The following is a 17,887-nucleotide window of genomic DNA, read 5'->3' as shown; positions in this document are numbered from 1 at the left end:
TCAATCACTTTAAAGGACTCGGGAGTCATACATACAGTTTTTAACAGGAAAAAATGAAAGATGGGAAAGTGGCTATGATAAAAAAGAATGCCTTTTTATATTATATATGAAGACAACACCTAAGACATCTGAAATTATAACAATGCCAGCTTATTTTATTTACCCTCAAGGTATTTTTTTCTTTTCACAATTAAGATTATTTAGGGGGTGTGAGTGTTTTACTATGTATGAATGTAGGGAAAGATTGAGTAACTACTGTCAGAAGATTCTGGAAATATTCTCTGTTCCCTAAATTATCTCTTCCTTTTCCTTGAACTGAAAACTGGTCATCATTAAATTGGATTTTCTAGATATTCAGTTGAAAATGCAACATCTTATACCATTATTAGATTCTACCCTGAGGTACTGGGTTTACCAGTGTCTTTGAGCAGTTCACAGAGGGGTCCTGGAAATAGAAAACATGGGGGGAACACACTGGGGAAGGAGACAAATGCCAGGAATTAAGAAAGGGGCACTGAAAAGGGAAACAGAAAAATCCACAAAACTGAACACTCTGGAATGCGCACATTTCGGCCCAGCTCTCCATAGATGTGTGCAGTGCATTGCACAAAGCTTTCTGCAGACTAGAAAATCGATAATGTTTGCTGAACATGTGGGAAAATGAAGGAACAAAACAGAACAAGATTCTAAATGTGCTATAAAAAGTGCTGTCCCTAAAACAATTAACAAGTCTTGCAGTGTAGTTCATTTATACTTATTGGCCAATGTATATTCAGATTCTTGCTATATCATGCATTTTTCAAAGTACATTGTATAGAGTTAATAATTTAATCTTCATAGGAACTTTACGAGATAGAAGCATTATTATTACAATTTTATAGATGAAAAACGTAAGGCAAAAGAAGATCATGTCATTTGCCTAAAACCATAGAGCAGACAGCAAATGCGTAAGCTAGGACTCACACCTAGTGGTCTTATTGCTGATCTGGGATCTTTACAGCTGACATAAATGCTATTTAGTATTTATAGTAAGCTCCCTGAGTATCAGGTGAATGACTGTGCTTAAGAAATGATTGTACTTTAAGTAACATTCTGAAATTTCAGAAGTCATTTAAATTTAGAACTTTAGAATTACAATGATAGGATATTCCTTTCTTTTCAATAAGAATTGCCTTTCTACTTCTCTGTTCTGTGGAATGGTTGCTGCATTTTATAAGATTTCTGTACAAATCATTTTTAAACCAACTTGAATAAAAAGGAGGGACATCAAATTTATAATCTGTCACTTATTTGTATATGAATAAGCTACTTGCTTCCTTATTAACTTGTCCAAAAAGGAGAGAGGCTTCTTATTGTGTTACTGGACACACCACAGAATATGCCCATTATTTTGCTTTATTTTTCTTTTTAGAAAAATACATTTGATAGTAAGTTGAAGATAGCACCATAATGTATTCAGAATGCAAAGAAATAAAAAAGAATATATCTAGCTTTATGTTGGCTATTTTCTAAATATTATCTAATAAATTGAGTTGTAAGTTTTTGAATAGAAAGAAAGAAATATGAAACTTAAATAGCTTTCCTATTTGCACGTAAAGTAGATAACTACCAAATATGTACCATACATATTATGGTATGTATAATGTGTATGTGGGTCTGTGTGTACGTGTGCACAGTCAATTTACAATGGTTTGATTTATAATTCTTCAACTTTACAATGGGTTTATCAGGACGTAACCTCATCATAAATCCATCTGCATTTATAATGGTTTGACTTAAAATTTTTTGACTTCATAACGGGTTTATTGGGTATGGAATGCATTTTCAACTTATATGGGTTTATCCAGATATAACACCATCATAAGTCTAAAAATATTTGTATATGCCATTTTATATATTATTTATATGTATCATATAATTATATATACTGTATATATAATCTATCTTTCCTCATTTCTACTCACAACCAATTTAAATTTGCTCTCAATGATACTGAAATTGAAAAACATATGCATAAATTCCAGACTTATATCAGGTAATTGCAGGGAAATCGCAGAGATTACCTATTACGATCCTGTGGTTTTGTGGATAAGGAACCTGAGGCTCTAAAAGAATATGATTAAATTCATATGAGTAGGCTCAAAATCTGAAAAGAGTATATAAGTCTATAAAATCTATATATATCTATAAAAATATGGTGATTGCTTTTTGACATTTCCTGACTAAAGTTCTTTAATGTTCCTTTATGTTTACATTTCCTGGCTAATGTTCTCCCACACTTTGAAGCGAATCTTTTCTCATCTTCAACTGTCCCTAGACTGTTCAATTTGATTCCACTCCCGGGAGTGTTTTTATTGGCATCTTTGTTTTTTAATTGTTTGGTTTTTTAATGTGGGCTGTTTTTATAGAAGGGAATCCTGTTGGATCAATTTTGAGAGTTCAAATTGTTCCAGCCCCACAGACCTCATCACAGATACCTTGGACCCATTCGGTTCTCCAAGTCAGAAAATCTGTCCACTGTTAGTTGCCATTCTCCAACCTGGCTGTGTTTTCCAGTATCTGTTGACTCTTTTGTGATTTTCCTGCCTTCCCCCTTATAGAAATAAATAATACACAAGTCTTGTCACCGTTTGTGGTTTGTCCTATTAGTTTGTATTTTAGATTTTGTAGAGCTGTATTTTCATTTAATTTTGTTGTATATGTTTTTCATGACTTGCTGACTTTGCCAATTAGGTTCTCTGATGGTTTTGTGTGAGGACTTGGGAAAATCCAAAAACTGTTACGGCACTACTATCACCATATTTCCAGAATTCTTGATCTTTTTTCTTTGAGACAGGGTCTGACTCTGTTACCTAGGCTGGAGTGCAGTGGCGTGATCATGGCTCACTGAAACCTCCAACTCCTGGACTCAGCCTGTTGCAACTCTCCTGCCTCAGCCTCCTGAGTAGCTAGGACTACAGGTGCAAGCCACCATGCCTGGCTTATGTTTTAATTTTCTATTGCTTTTTTGTGTTTTTGTTTTGTTTTGTTTTTTGTTTTCTGACAGAGTCTTGCCCCATCACCCTAGTTGGAATGCAGTGGCAAGATCTCGGCTCACTGCAAACCTCTGCCTCCCTGGTTCCAGCAATTCTCATGCCTCAGCCTGTTGAGTAGCTGGGATTACAAGCATGTGCCACCACGCCCAGTTCATTTTTCTATTTGTAGTAGAGTTGGAGTTTCACCATGTTGGCCAGGCTGGTCTCGAACTCCCGGTCTTAAATAATCCAGCTGCCTCAGCCTCCCAAATTGCTGGATTGCAGGAATGAGCCACAGTGCCTGGCCTAAAATTTTTATAGAGATGGCAGTTTTGCTATGTTGCCCAGGTGGGTCATTCCTCTCATTTAAAAAGTTTTACTGATTTATAATTTACATGCCATTAAGTTTAGCCATATGACATTTAATGGTTCTAATATGTTTATGAAGTTGTGCATTGATCACTATAAACAACATTAGAATATTTTTATCACTCCATGAAGAAATCCAGTATTAATTAGCAGCCAGTCCCCTGTCCTCATTCCCTCACACCTAAGTAACCACTCACCTCCTCTCTGTCTCTATACATTTGTCTGTTCTGTACATTTCATATAAATGGTAGCATACAATATGTGTGGATTTTTTGTGATTAGAATGTCACAGAAATAAACATTCACTCATTTTTTAAGTTATTTATTTCAAATGCATAACATCGACAACTTCATGATCAATTGTGTGGTGACCTGGTAGTTTATGATTTGAAGTTGGTTTCCTAACACAGGACAATAAAGCACCATTTTAGAATATGGCATGTTAATAGTAATGATGATCATTGTAATAATAAAATGTAACATTAATTTTGCTATGTACCAAGACTATTCAAAGAACTTCACATATGTTAACATATTTAATATTTATGCAAACCATTGATGAAAATACTATTTTCATCTTCTCAATTTTATTGGTGAGGAAATCGACACAAAGCAAAATGAAGAAACTTACCTGAGCCAGATGACACAGCCAAATGCCATGCCCACATAGTTTGACTCCAGGCTCCTCGTTCTTAACCCCTATGATAAAGTGCCTTTCTGACTTTGAGGTGTTTTGCTAAATACCATTCTCATCTTCTAAAGTGGCAACTGCAGAAAGCAACTTAGTGTAATTTACACTCTAAGCTCCTTCTGATCATCCACATCACACAGCCCTGATATTTCGCTGGCATAAAGCTAAAAACTAAGATGATTAAAAAGAATGTCACTGAGTTCCATTCAGTCTTTCAAACTTTCTCATAATTTTTTCATGTTTTCTATTTTTACTGAAAAACAATTTGAAAATCCTTGTTAACTGTAGCTGGCTCGGCTGTTAAAAACCAGTGGCTACTTTTTCTGAAAATGTATTAAATGTGCAATTGACCATATTCAACTATAACTGACAACATGATGCCTCTTTACTTGATGACAAAGAAAGAACTATAGGCCTAAAAGCAGTTGATCACTAAATATACAATATTAAAGTACAACTTAGCCAAGTGTTGGCTTCAATTGAACAAAATTAATTGTAATCATGTAAATTCTCACAGAACTCTATAACAAAAAGGGGAAGAAAGAGTGCAAACTTCTACATGAAACTGGTAAAGCCAGAATAATAACTCTGTTTCCTTCTGTCCTGAATCAACCCATCTAAGAATCATTCTGCTTCCCTTGAGAGGAAAGGAATTTCTCTTATTGAATAAACTTCTTCCTTTCTAAAATCTCAGAGAAAGTTTTGAAGAATTTTTCCTTTTCGAGTGGCCAAAATCATTTCTAGATTGAGTTACTAACCATAATAGAATTTCAACATATTACTTGGAAAGTTACTAGGAGAGAGTTCAAGAAGCATATTCTCACGTCTAAGATTCCCTTTACACGAATATATGTGCAAAACCTCAACTTCTTTCATCAAGACACCCTCTCCCCAGCATCTTCAAGCCCAAATCCTGTCTCCTGCATGACATAGATACCTGGAGCTATATGCTCCTTAAATGGTCTGAAACACATAATTTCTGATTTTATGTAACATAAGGTAACTGAGTAACAACCACCTTTTCTAGAAACATAGGTTGGAGGAGAGGGAGATAAAAGTTAAAAGAATGTATTTCTAAGCAGAATCTTTTGAAACAGAACTAACTGCTCATAAAAAGAGCAGATGCTGTAACACTATGAAAAAACCAAAGTCACATTTTTTGAACTGCCTCAGTGAAATGATATTTTAATATGAGAGCAACAATAAAATTAAATAGCATGCAGGTTTAGCTCTTTTAGTCGCAGAGGCTTGCTGCCAAGTGAATCAGTATAGAAAATCACAGAAGGCATATATTTCTTTGGCAGTATATCTCACACAGGATTATTTTGGAAACCAAACGGAATAATTCCTCTGAAAGAACTTTGCAAACTGTGAAATTGTACAAATGTATTTATAATTATTTTTGACATTTTCTGGGTAGTTTTGTAAAGAGAATCTAAGTGTAGTTATACTTTTCATTTAGAAACATGATAAATGGAAGTATTCTTTTTTCAGGTTACTCTTCACAGGCTGGAGTAGCATCTTTAAATCTCCCAAGCACAGCTCTCAGCTCAATTTCTGCTTGAATTTTGCCTAATTGAATTTATTTCTTATAGAAGCACTAACTATCAGATTTCTAACCCGTTTTTACTGGTTCATTTATAATTAGTTTAAATTAGGTAAATACATGTAAATATTAGGCTCACATTTAAAATTGTGTTAAAAATAAATGCAGAAGGGAAAAATTATTTTTGTTAGAAAGTGGATAGTATGGAAGGAAGTGGGGAGTCACTCATGCAATTGAATGATGAAGAAGATACTGCTATGGTCTGTTTATTCTCCTCCCCTCATCCATATGTGGAAACCCTAAACCCAAAGGTGACAGTGTCTAGAGATGGGGTCTTCAGGAAGATGACTATGTCATGGGGGCAGAGTCCTCATGAATGCGATTAGTGCCTTTATAACAAAGGCCCAAGGGAGCTCATTTTATAAGGGCTCCACTTGGACTCCACCAAGTGAAGACACAGCAAGAAGGTGCCATCTATTAACCAGGAAATGAGCCTTCACCACATACCACATCTGCCTGTCTTGATCTGGCCTTCCCAGCCTCCAGAACCACAAGGAAAAAAATTCTGTTGTTTATGTGCTACCCAGCTTATGGCATTTTGTAATAGCAGCCCAAACAGACTAAGATAGGTATTATCTCTTAACAGAGTTTTAAGTTCACAATTATAAAATTATACCTTTCAATTGATTTGTGTATGTGTACAAAATACAAAACAGTAAAGCATTTTAAACATGTGCAACAAAGATAAAATGGCTAGATTATAAATGTGCTTCAAAATGGAAGTGCTTTCTGAAAACTTACCAGTTGTGCAGTTTTTAAATTCAATATCATCAATTGCAGCTCCTCCTCCCAGATCTCTTGTTCTGATACCTTGAAATATGACTTCAAAATTCCTTAACTTTCCTAGCAGGATGTCAGCCTTTTGCCAATGATTACCAGGGTTCTGCTTACTTTCTTGCCATACTTTTGATAGTCCTTTCTCTGTCTGAAAGTAAAGAAGTTGGTATGAGGGAAATAATCAAACATGAAAGAAGATCACGCAGTGTGGTGCAAAACCCAGTTATTTAGCTCACAAGCATCTGACCAATAAAAACTGAAACAACAAAGAAGCACTGAATCTGTGAAAGCTGATCTTACGAATTGAGTCATTCTTGTCAAACCCAAGTCAAACAGAGTCAAGAGGTCAGGGGTGTGGAAAGCACTCAGGGCATGTAACACTGCTCCAAAAACAAAATTCTCTGCAAACCTAGCTCCTGAAACTGACAGTTGTAACCTGAAACTAGTTGTATCTGACAGATACTGAAAGAATCTGCTGAGACTCTAAAACTAGTTTTACCCATCATGCACCAGTTAGAGCTTGCCAGCTCTGCATAACTTTACCAGTGCCAATGAACTTTCTTTCACAACAATATGGAACATTTCCCTTTTTTTTTTTTTCCTAAAAAACTTTTATTTTAGGTTCAGGGGTACGTGTGCATGTTTGTTATACCGGCAAACTCATGTCATGGAGGTTGGACGTACAGATTATTTTGTTGACCAAGTACTAAGCATACTACCAAATAGTTATTTTTACATTTCTCTTTTACAAAACCTCCAACCTTCTCTTTGTTCTTCAGATATACTGAGGACCACCTTGTCTGTGTATATGCCCCAAATTGCAATTCTTGCTTCCCTCAAAAAATTTTTTTATATATTTATATCTATATTTTATTTGACTTCAACATATCTCTGATAATAACTAAGACACAGTTTATCTCATCCAAACAGAGGCATATTAATCTACTAAAGTACGTCCCAAAAGAAAAACTAGCAGAATTAGCAATACATTTATTTTGGAACTTTTAGAGACACCATTATTATAAATTGCTCTACTTAGATCACGAGGTCAAGAAATTGAGACCATCGTGACCAACATGGTGGAACCCCGTCTCTACTAAAAATACAACATTAGCAGTATGTAGTGGCGTGCGCCAGTAGTCCCAGCTACTTAGGAGGTTGAAGCAGGAGAATCGCTTGAACCCGGGAGGCAGAGGTTGCAGTGAGCTGAGATCGCGCCACTGCACTCCAGCCTGGCAACAGAGTGAGACTCTGTCTCAAAAAATAAATAACATAACATAACATAACAACATAACAACATAACATAACATAACATAACATAACATAACATAACATAACATAACATAACATAACATAACATAACATTGCCCTACTCAGTAAAATCTACCTTTCCTTGTGTTTACATGAAATTATGGATATTTGATGAAATCTGAACAGTTTACCGAGGCCCTGGGTTTACAGTTTCAGATGTCACTAGCTATCCAAACTTCTGTTCATATTGTTTAATTATTCAAGTTGTACCTTCTTCAAAAAGCTTAAATCACTGACATAGGAAAAGAGAAAAGGAGAAATATGTTGGAGAAATCACTTATCACTGATGGATGTAATAAGGATTTATGAAGTGAAATGAGTGCGGAGGAAAAGTGATAATTTTAACAGCAATAAGATTTCAAAAATTATATTACATATTATTTTGATTTTCATAAACTCTGTTATAATGTAATTATTATATAAGTAACAACTATAATTGTTTTCACAAAAATTTTTTTAATTGAAAAGAACAAATTAATTTTCTAAAAATCTTACATAAACATCAATATCTGAGGTTGGTTAACTAGTAATACAATATTCTAATATGTGAACTGACCCAGTATAATGTAACATGACATAAAATGACATATAAGCCCAATGACCAAATAAAAATGACAACTTCATTAAAATAGCATATTAACCAGTTGAGCACAGGACAAGGCTTAGATTGTATACACTGTTCTTTGGTATTCTAGGTCTAGCCCTTTCTGGGAACTAGATGATTTAACAAATCATAATGATGGATATTTGGCAAAGAAAAAAATATACATATATACACAGTATTACGTTTATGGTTAGTTCCCAATTAATATTCCTTGGTCCTGGGTCATAGCATTTTCATGATGATTCACAAGAAAAACTTTGTCTCTGAAGCTTGTAATCAAAACAGTAGAATAGCAGAGAAGATTTAGGGAAATGACATACAGAAGTAAAGCAAAATGTTCCAATAGATTTATAGCATACAGGTATGAAATGTGTAATTTACAGATAATCTAAAAAATATAAGCTAAAGAGGAAAAAACGAAAAGGAATGTCTGAAGAGGGTATACCAAGGAGCTAGACATTCATAACTTCATGTTTTCAGGGAACTAATGCTAATAAATATGTCAGATGCCTTGTTCTGCTGAGGTAGATGAAGATGTTTGATCAAGTGGTTCTTCCTCTGCATGGTTACAGAAAGCACAACTATGCATCAGTTAATCTAAAATTAACTTTGCAAAACAACTAACAGTTTATAGATAGATCATTAACATCCTTAACAAAACAACTACAAATCTGACACCTACAGATTCATGTAACTTCTGTATTGAAAAGGGTGGAAAATTCACACCTAATTAATGGAATTTCATATCTTTTTGATGACTAAAGAAGACAAATCCTTCTCAAGGTTAGTCTTTGGCTCTCAGTGATGTCTTAGTAATTTGAAATCAAAGGGATGGTTAGTTAAATTAAAAATTAAAGGAAAGGGTGGTCTCTCTGACTTCTAGCGATATTAGAGGTTGGATATTGATAAAAGCCTGTCTTGATTTACGGACTTAATTCACTTTACTAACTTTTCTTTTTTATCTCCCTGTGCAGTTTATAAAGCCACTCATTAGCTATGCCGAATCCTCAAAGAATGTTCAACAAATACCATCAAAGAAGAGCATATGATCACACTAATAAAAAAATGTGAATCATTCCTTAAATCTTACAACTCGTCTTCTAGTAAAAACAAAGAGACAAATAATGTATTCACTGTCATTTTATGTGTTAGAAAAAAAAATGAGGGTAAATTATTTTGCAAACCAACCATGGATCAACCTAATGATGATGTATTACAAGGCATCATTCTAATATATTAGCTGTTGTTTCATAACATCAAATGTTATCCCTACAATTAACAAAAATATTCATCCTAATGTGCAATAGAGATTTATTTCCTTATCCATTCATTCATTCATTCCTTTATTCAGCAAACTTTCTATGCTCACACAGTGCCAGGTACTATGTTAGATGCCAGGGACAAAAAGGTGAAAAGACAGGGAGCCTATCTTGGAGATGTAATAATTTAACACAGGAAAAAGAGTCATAAAAAGAAAACTACTATAAAAGCGCTCTTGCTCGCATGCGCACTCTGTGTGTGTGTGTGTGTGTATTACTAACAAACTTTTTAAAAAGTGATTGTGTAGTCAGTTCCCAAATTTTTATTCCACTTATGTCGTTACTTCACCTAATTACCTAATATCCTGATTTAAATTCGTTTTAAATTGTGAAAGTGAAAAATCTCTCACTCCCAACTCATAACTTTGCCTCTGCTGAAGGACTTCTCTCTTGCATTTAGATAGATTTTAATCTCAATACCCAGAGGAAATAAGCCTATGAAAAGTGATTAACCACATTAATAATAATAAAAAATAGACATTAATACAAAAATGGTTAGAGATATTGAAGAATTACTTTCTTCTTCTAATTTAACCTTTTTCCAAATTTTGAACTGATTCCTCACATACAGTATGCACATGGACATTTATCTTACATATTGCATATTTATTTTACAGTGTGTTTGTCTTCATACTTTACGCCAGTCATTCCTTCTTGGGCTGTGCAAAGAAAGGCAATAATAAACACTAAAAAGATTGAACCACTTCAAATTGTACAAACATATTAATAGACAGATCTACCTGGAAGTTCCATTTCATATGTTTGAAGGGAATATACAAATTTTTCCCAAATAACTAGCCATTTTTTCTAAACCATTTAAATAATACCTCTTTTTTTTTTTCAACTGACATCTTTATCATACTTTGAATCTGCTTCTAGAGTTTTCAGTATTTAATAAGGGTAAATAAATACAAGAATTTTTTTTCCTGCATTTCCAACTGAGGTACTAGGTTGATCTCACTGGGGTTTGTTGGACAGTGAGTGCAGCCCACCGAGTGTGAGTCAAAGCAGGGCGGGGCATCGCCTCACCCAGGAAGTGCAAAAGGTCGGGGAATTCCCTTTCCTAGCCAAATTGGGACACTCCCACCCTAATACTGCGCTTTTCCAACAGTCTCAGCAAACGGCACACCAGGAAATCATATGCCGCGCCTGGCTCGGAGGATCCTATGCCCATGGAGCCTCGCTCACTGCTACCACAGCAGTCTGAGATCAATGACAAGGCAGCAAGGAGGCTGGGGGAGGGGCGCCTGCCCCTGCTGAAGCTTGAGTAGGTAAACAAAGTGGCTGGGAAGCTGGAACTGGGTGCAGCCCACTGCAGCTCAAGGAGACCTGCCTGCTTCTGTAGACTCCACCTCTTGGGGCAGGGCATAGCTGAACAAAAGGCAGGAGAAACTTCTGGAGACTTAAACGTCCCTGTCTGACAGCTTTGACGAGAGTAGTGCTTCTCCTAGCACAGAACTGGAGATCTGAGAACAGACAGACTGCCTCCTCAAGTGGGGCCCTGACCCCCAAGTGGCCTAACAGGGAGATACCTCCCAGTAGGGGCTGACTGACACCTCATACAGCTGGGTGCCCTTCTGAGACGAAGCTTCCAGAGGAAGGATCAGGCAGCAACATTTGCTGTTCAGCAATATTTGCTGTTCTGCAGCCTCTGCTGGTGAAACCCAGGCAAACAGGGTCTGGAGTGGACTTCCAGCAAACTCCAACAGATCTGTAGCTAAAGGTGCTGACTGTGAGAAGAAAACTAACAAACAGAAAGGATATCCACACCAAAACCCCATCTGTAAGTCACCATCACCAAAGACCAAAGGTAGATAAAAGCACAAAGATGGGGAGAAACCAGAGCAGAAAAGCTGAAAATTCTAAAAATCAGAACACCTCTTCTCTTCCAAAGGAATGCAGCTCCTTGCCAGCAATGGAACACAGCTAGATGGAGAATGACTTTGATAAGTTGACAGAAGTAGGCTTCAGATGATTGGTAATAACAAACTTCTCTGAGCTAAAAGAGTATGTTCCAACACATCTGAAAGAAGCTAAAAACCTTGAAAAAAAGATGAGACAAATGGCTAACTACAATAAACAGCCTAGAGAAGACCTTAAATGACCTGATGGAACAGAAAACCATGGCACAAGAGCTACATGATGCACGCAAAAGCTTCAGGAGCTGATTCGATCAAGTGGAAGAAAGGGTATTGGTGATTGAAGATCAAATGAATAAAATGAAGTGAGAAGAGAAGTTTAGAGAAAAAAGAAAATAAATGAACAAAGCCTCCAAGAAACATGGGACTATGTGAAAAGACCAAATCTACTTTGATTGGTGTACCTGAAAGTGACAGGGAGAATGGAATCAAGTTGGAAAACACTTCAGGATATTATCCAGGAGAACTTCCCCAATCTAGCAAGGCAGGCCAAAATTCAAATTCAAGAAATACAGAGAACGCCACAAAGATACTTCTCAAGAAGAGCAACTCCAAGACGAATAATTGTCAGATTCACCAAAGTTGAAATGAAGGAAAAAAATGTTAAGGACAGTCAGAGAGAAAATTCAGGTTATCCACAAAGGGAAGCCCACCAGACTAACAGCGGATCTCTCGGCAGAAATTCTACAAGCCAGAAGAGAGTGGGGGCCAATATTCAACATTCTTTTTTTTTTTTTTTTTTTTTTTTTATTATTATTATACTTTAAGTTCTAGGGTACATGTGCATAACGTGCAGGTTTGTTACATATGTATACTTATGCCATGTTGGTGTGCTGCACCCATCAACTCCTCAGCACCCATCAATTCATCATTTATATCATGCATAACTCCCCAATGCAATCCCTCCCTCCTCCCCCCTCCCCCGTCCCCATGATAGGCCCCAGTGCAACATTCTTAAATAAAAGAATTTTCAACCCAGAATTTCATATCCAGCCAAACTGAGCTGCATAAGTGAAGGAGAAGTAAAATCCTTTACAAACAAGCAAATACTGAGAGATTTTGCAACCCCCAGACCTGCCTTACAAGAGCTCCAGAAGGAATCACTAAACATGGAAAGGAACAACAGGTACCAGCTACTGCAAAAACATGCCAAATTGTAAAGACCGTCGATGCTAGGAAGAAACTGCATCAACTAACGAGCAAAAGAACCAGCTAACATCATAATGACAGGATCAAATTCACACATAACAATATTAACCTTAAGTGTAAATGGGCTAAATGGTCCAATTAAAAGACATAGACTGACAAGTTGGATAAAGAGTCAAGACCCATCAAGTGTGCTTTCCCATGAGATGACCCATTCAGGAGACCCATCTCATGTGAAGAGACACACATAGGTTCAAAATAAAGGGATGGAGGAAGATCTACCAAGCAAATGGAAAACAAGAAAAGCAGGGGTTGCAATCCTAGTCTCTGATAAAACAGACTTTAAACCAACAAAGATCAAAAGAGACAAAGAAGGCTATTACATAATGGTAAAGGGATCAATATAACAAGAAGAGCTAACTATCCTAAGTATATATGCACCCAATACAGGAGCACCCAGATTCATAAAGCAAGTCCTTAGAGACCTACAAAGAAACTTAGACTAACACAAAGTAATAATGGGAGACTTTAACACCCCACTGTTCAACATTAGACAGATCAACAAGACAGAAAGTTAACAAGGATATCCAAGAACTGAACTCAGCTCTGCACCAAGCAGACCTAATAGACATCTACAGAACTCTCCACCTCAAATCAACAGAATACACATTCTTCTCAGCACCACGTCACACTTATTCCAAAATTGACCACATAGTTGGAAGTAAAGCACTCTTCAGCAAATGTAAAAGAACAGAAATTATGACAATTGTCTCTCAAACCACATTGCAATCAAATTAGAACTCAGGATTAAGAAACTCACTCAAAACTGTTAAACTACATGGAAACTGAAAAACCTGCCCCTGAATGACTACTGGGTACATAACACGAAGGCAGAAATGAAGATGTTCTTTGAAACCAATGAGAACAAAAACACAACATACCAGAATCTCTGGGACACATTTAAAGCAGTGTGTAGAGGGAAAATTATAGCACTAAATGCCCACAAGAGAAAGCTGGAAAGATCTAAAATTGACACCCTGACATCACAATTAAAAGAACTAGAGAAGCAAGAGCAAACGCATTCAAAAGCTGGCAGAAGGCAAGAAATAACTAAGATGAGAGCAGAACGGAAGGAGATAGAGACATAAAAAACCCTCCAAAAAATCACTGAATCCAGATGCTGGTTTTCTGAAAAGATCAACAAAATTGATAGACTGCTAGCAAGACTAATAAAGAAGAAAAGAGAGAAGAATCAAATAGAAGCAATAAAAAATGATAAAAGGGATATCACCAATGATTCCACAAAATATAAACTACCATCAGGTGATACTATGAACACCTCTACACAAATAAACTAGAAAACCTAGAAGAAATGGATAAATTCCTGGACACATACACTCTCCCAAGACTCAACCAGGAAGAAGTTGAATCCCTGAATAGACCAATAACAGGCTCTGAAATTGAGGCAATAATTAAGAGCCTACCAACCAAAAAAAGTCTAGGACCACACAGATTCACAGCCGAATTTTACCAGAGGTACAAACAGGAGCTGGTAACATTCCATCTGAAACTATTCCAATCAATAGAAAAAGAGGGAATCCTCCCTAACTCATTTTATGAGGCCAGCATCATCCTGATACCAAAGCATGGTGGAGACACAACAAAAAGAGAATTTTAGACCCATATCCCTGATGAACATCGATGCAAAAATCCTCAATAAAATACTGGCCAACCAAATCCAGCAGCACATCAAAAAGCTTATCCACCACAATCAAGTTGGTTTCATCCCTGGGATGCAAGGCTGGTTCAACATATGCAAATCAATAAACGTAATCCATCATATAAACAGAACCAAAGAAGAAAATCACATGATTATCTCAATAGATGCAGAAAAGGCCTTCAACAAAATTCAACAGCCCTACATGCCAAAAACTCTCAATAAACTAGGTACTGATGGGATGTATCTCAAAATAATAAGAGCTATTTATGACAAACCCACAGCCAGCATCATACAGAATGGGCAAAAACTAGAAACATTCCCTTTGAAAACTGGCACAAGACAGGGATGCCCTGTCTCACCACTCAGATTCAACACAGTGTTGGAAGTTCTGGCCAGGGCAATCAGGCAGAAGAAAGAAATAAATGGTATTCTATTAGGAAAAGAAGAAGTCAAATTGTCCCTGTTTGCAGATGACATGATTGTATATTCAGAAAACCCCATTCTCTCAGCCCAAAATCTCCTAAAGCTGATTGATAAAGCAACTTCAGCAAAGTCTCAGGATACAAATCAATGTGCAGAAATCACAAGCATTCTTATACACCAATAACAGACAAACAGAGAGCCAAATCATGAGTGAACTCCCATTCACAATTTGCTTCTAAGAGAATAAAATGTCTAGGAATCCTACTTGTAAGGGATGTGAAGAACCTCTTCAAGGAGAACTACAAACCACTGCTCAGTGAAATAAAAGAGGACACAAACAAATGGAAGAACATTCCATGCTCATGGATAGGAAGAATCAATATTGTGAATATGGCCATACTGTGCAAGGTAATTTATAGATTCAATGCCATTTCCATCAAGCTATCAATGACTTTCTTCACAGAATTGGAAAAAACTATTTTAAAGTTCATATGGAATGAAAAAATAGCCCAGATTGCCAAGACAATCCTAAGCCAAAAGATCAAAGCTGCAGGCATCACACTACCTGACTTTAAACTATACTACAAGGCTACAGTAACTAAAACAGCATGGTACTGGTACCAAAACAGAGATACAGACCAATGGAGCAGAACAGAGTCCTCAGAAATAATACCACCCATCTACAACCATCTGATCTTTGACAAACCTGACAAAAACAAGAAATGGGTAAAGGATTCCCTATTTAATAAATGGTGCTGGGAAAACTGGCTAACCATATGTAGAGACCCAAAACTGGATCCCTTCCTTACACCTTATACAGAAATTAATTCAAGGAGGATTAAAGAGTTAAATGTTAGAACTAAAACCATAAAAACCCTAGAAGAAAACCTAGGTGATACTATTCAGGACACAGGCATGGGCAAGAACTTCATGACTAAGACACCAAAACCCATGGCAACAAAAACCAAAATTGACAAATGGGACCTAATTAAACTAAAGAGCTTCTGCATAGCAAAATAAACTACCATCAGAGTAAACGGGCAACCTACAGAATGGGAGAAAATTTTTATGATCTTCCCATCTGACAAAGGGCTAATATCTAGAATCTACAAAGAACTTAAACAAATTTATAAGAAAAAAATCAAACAACCCCATTAAAAAGTAGGCAAAGGATATGAACAGACACTTCTCAAAAGATGACATTTATGCAGCCAACAGACACATGAAAAAATGCTCATCATCACTAGCCATCAGAGAAATGCAAATCAAAACCACAATGAGATACCATCTCACATCAGTTAGAATGGCGATCATTCGATCATTAAAAAGTCGGGAAACAATAGGTGTTGGAGAGGATGTGGAGAAAAAGGAACACTTTTACACTGTTAGTGGGACTGTAAACTAGTTCAACCATTGTGGAAGACAGTGTGGTGATTCCTCAAGGATCTAGAACTAGAAATAGCATTTGACCCAGCCATCCCATTACTGGGTATATACCCAAAGGATTATAAATCACCCTGCTACAAAGACACACGCACATGTATATTTATTGTGGCACTATTCACAATAGCAATGACTTGGAACCAACCCAAATGTCCAGCAGTGATAGACTGGATTAAGAAAATGTGGCACATATACACCATGGAATACTAAGCAGCCATAAAAAAGGATGATTTCATGTCCTTTGTATTGACATGGATGCAGCTGGAAACTATCATTCTGAGCAAACCATCACAGGGACAGAAAACCAAACACTGCATGTTCTCACTCATAGGTGGGAACTGAACAATGAGAACACTTGGATGCAGGGTGGGGAACACCACACACTGGGGCCTGTTGTGGGGTGGCGGGGGGAGGGATAGTATTAGGAGAAACACCAATATAAATGACAAGTTAATGGGTGCAGCACACCAACATGACACATGTATACATATGTAACAAACTTGCACGTTGTGCACAGGTACCCTAGAACTTAAAAGTATAATAATTAAAAAAAGAATGAGTTTTAAGCTTTAGATTAAAACCCTCATAAGAACAAAAATAAAATGTAAAACTTAAAAAAAAATATGAAACAGAATAGCAATAAGCCTTACCATAATAAAAATAGAAATATAAATACGGACTAAAAACTAGTATAAAAAAGAACTCTCCCCAAAGTCAATGCAAAAATGACAGAAAAATAGAAAAATGTGAAAGAGACCTTTTTAAACAATTTACAGGAAACAACAGCTCAACAAGCATAAAAGGAGATGCTCAGACTTGTTGGCAATCAGGCAGTGGTAGGATGGACACCTAAAGTGTGATGAGTATGCCCCAGGAATTGTTTTGCATCAGTGAGAAGCAATTGACTGGATGTATACATCAAAGCCAAGATGGATCTTTAAGACATAGAATGAAAGGGAAAATGTAATAAACAAAATGTAAGTTTTGACACACTCGAAGTAATAGCACACATCTTATAAAATGTATACAACCAAAGAATATACATTAGAAAGGTTGCCTATGGAGTAAAAGGGAAATGGAGTAGGGAAGGGGGAAAAAAGGTAAAATAAAATACATATAACACAAAATGAAAAATATGAAACATTCAAAACAACAGTACACATATATTTATTACTTATATCTATATATACACACTAAATACATTAAAATAAAGAAAACTTTTATATATTTAGCTAATTAGTATAGTTGTATAGCTAATGTACTGCACACTAAATACTTTGACTTTTAATTATACTGTCTTGTGCATGACTTTTATTTATTCCTTGTTAATATTTATCTCCCCCAGCTTTTTTTTTGAGACAGGGTCTTGTTTTGTTTCCCAGCCTGGAATGCAGTGGTGTGACTCGGGCTCACTACAGCCTCTGACCTCGCAGGCACAAGTGATCCTCCAGCCTCAGCCTCCCACCCTCAGGACTGTAGGGATGCACCACCACAATCGGTGAATATTTTTTAAATTTATTTTTTGAGGAGACCGGGTCTTACTAT

General features: G+C 36.4%; 1 protein-coding gene across 1 annotated transcript in view; it reads right to left on the bottom strand.

Moving 5' to 3' along the window:
• The window catches only part of MALRD1 (MAM and LDL receptor class A domain containing 1), a 706,902-nt gene that overhangs the window by 266,385 nt on the left and 422,630 nt on the right, over window positions 1-17,887 (bottom strand). The window contains exon 29 of the mRNA XM_030940611.1: window positions 6,422-6,605. Coding sequence (XP_030796471.1) covers window positions 6,422-6,605 — 184 coding nt within the window. The remainder of the gene's footprint in view (window positions 1-6,421; window positions 6,606-17,887) is intronic.

The sequence above is a fragment of the Rhinopithecus roxellana genome, chromosome 11 (assembly GCF_007565055.1).
Source record: "Rhinopithecus roxellana isolate Shanxi Qingling chromosome 11, ASM756505v1, whole genome shotgun sequence".
NCBI lineage: Eukaryota > Metazoa > Chordata > Mammalia > Primates > Cercopithecidae > Rhinopithecus > Rhinopithecus roxellana.
The sequence above is the reverse complement of the archived record's forward strand: the minus strand, read 5'-3'. Positions and strand labels throughout refer to the sequence as shown.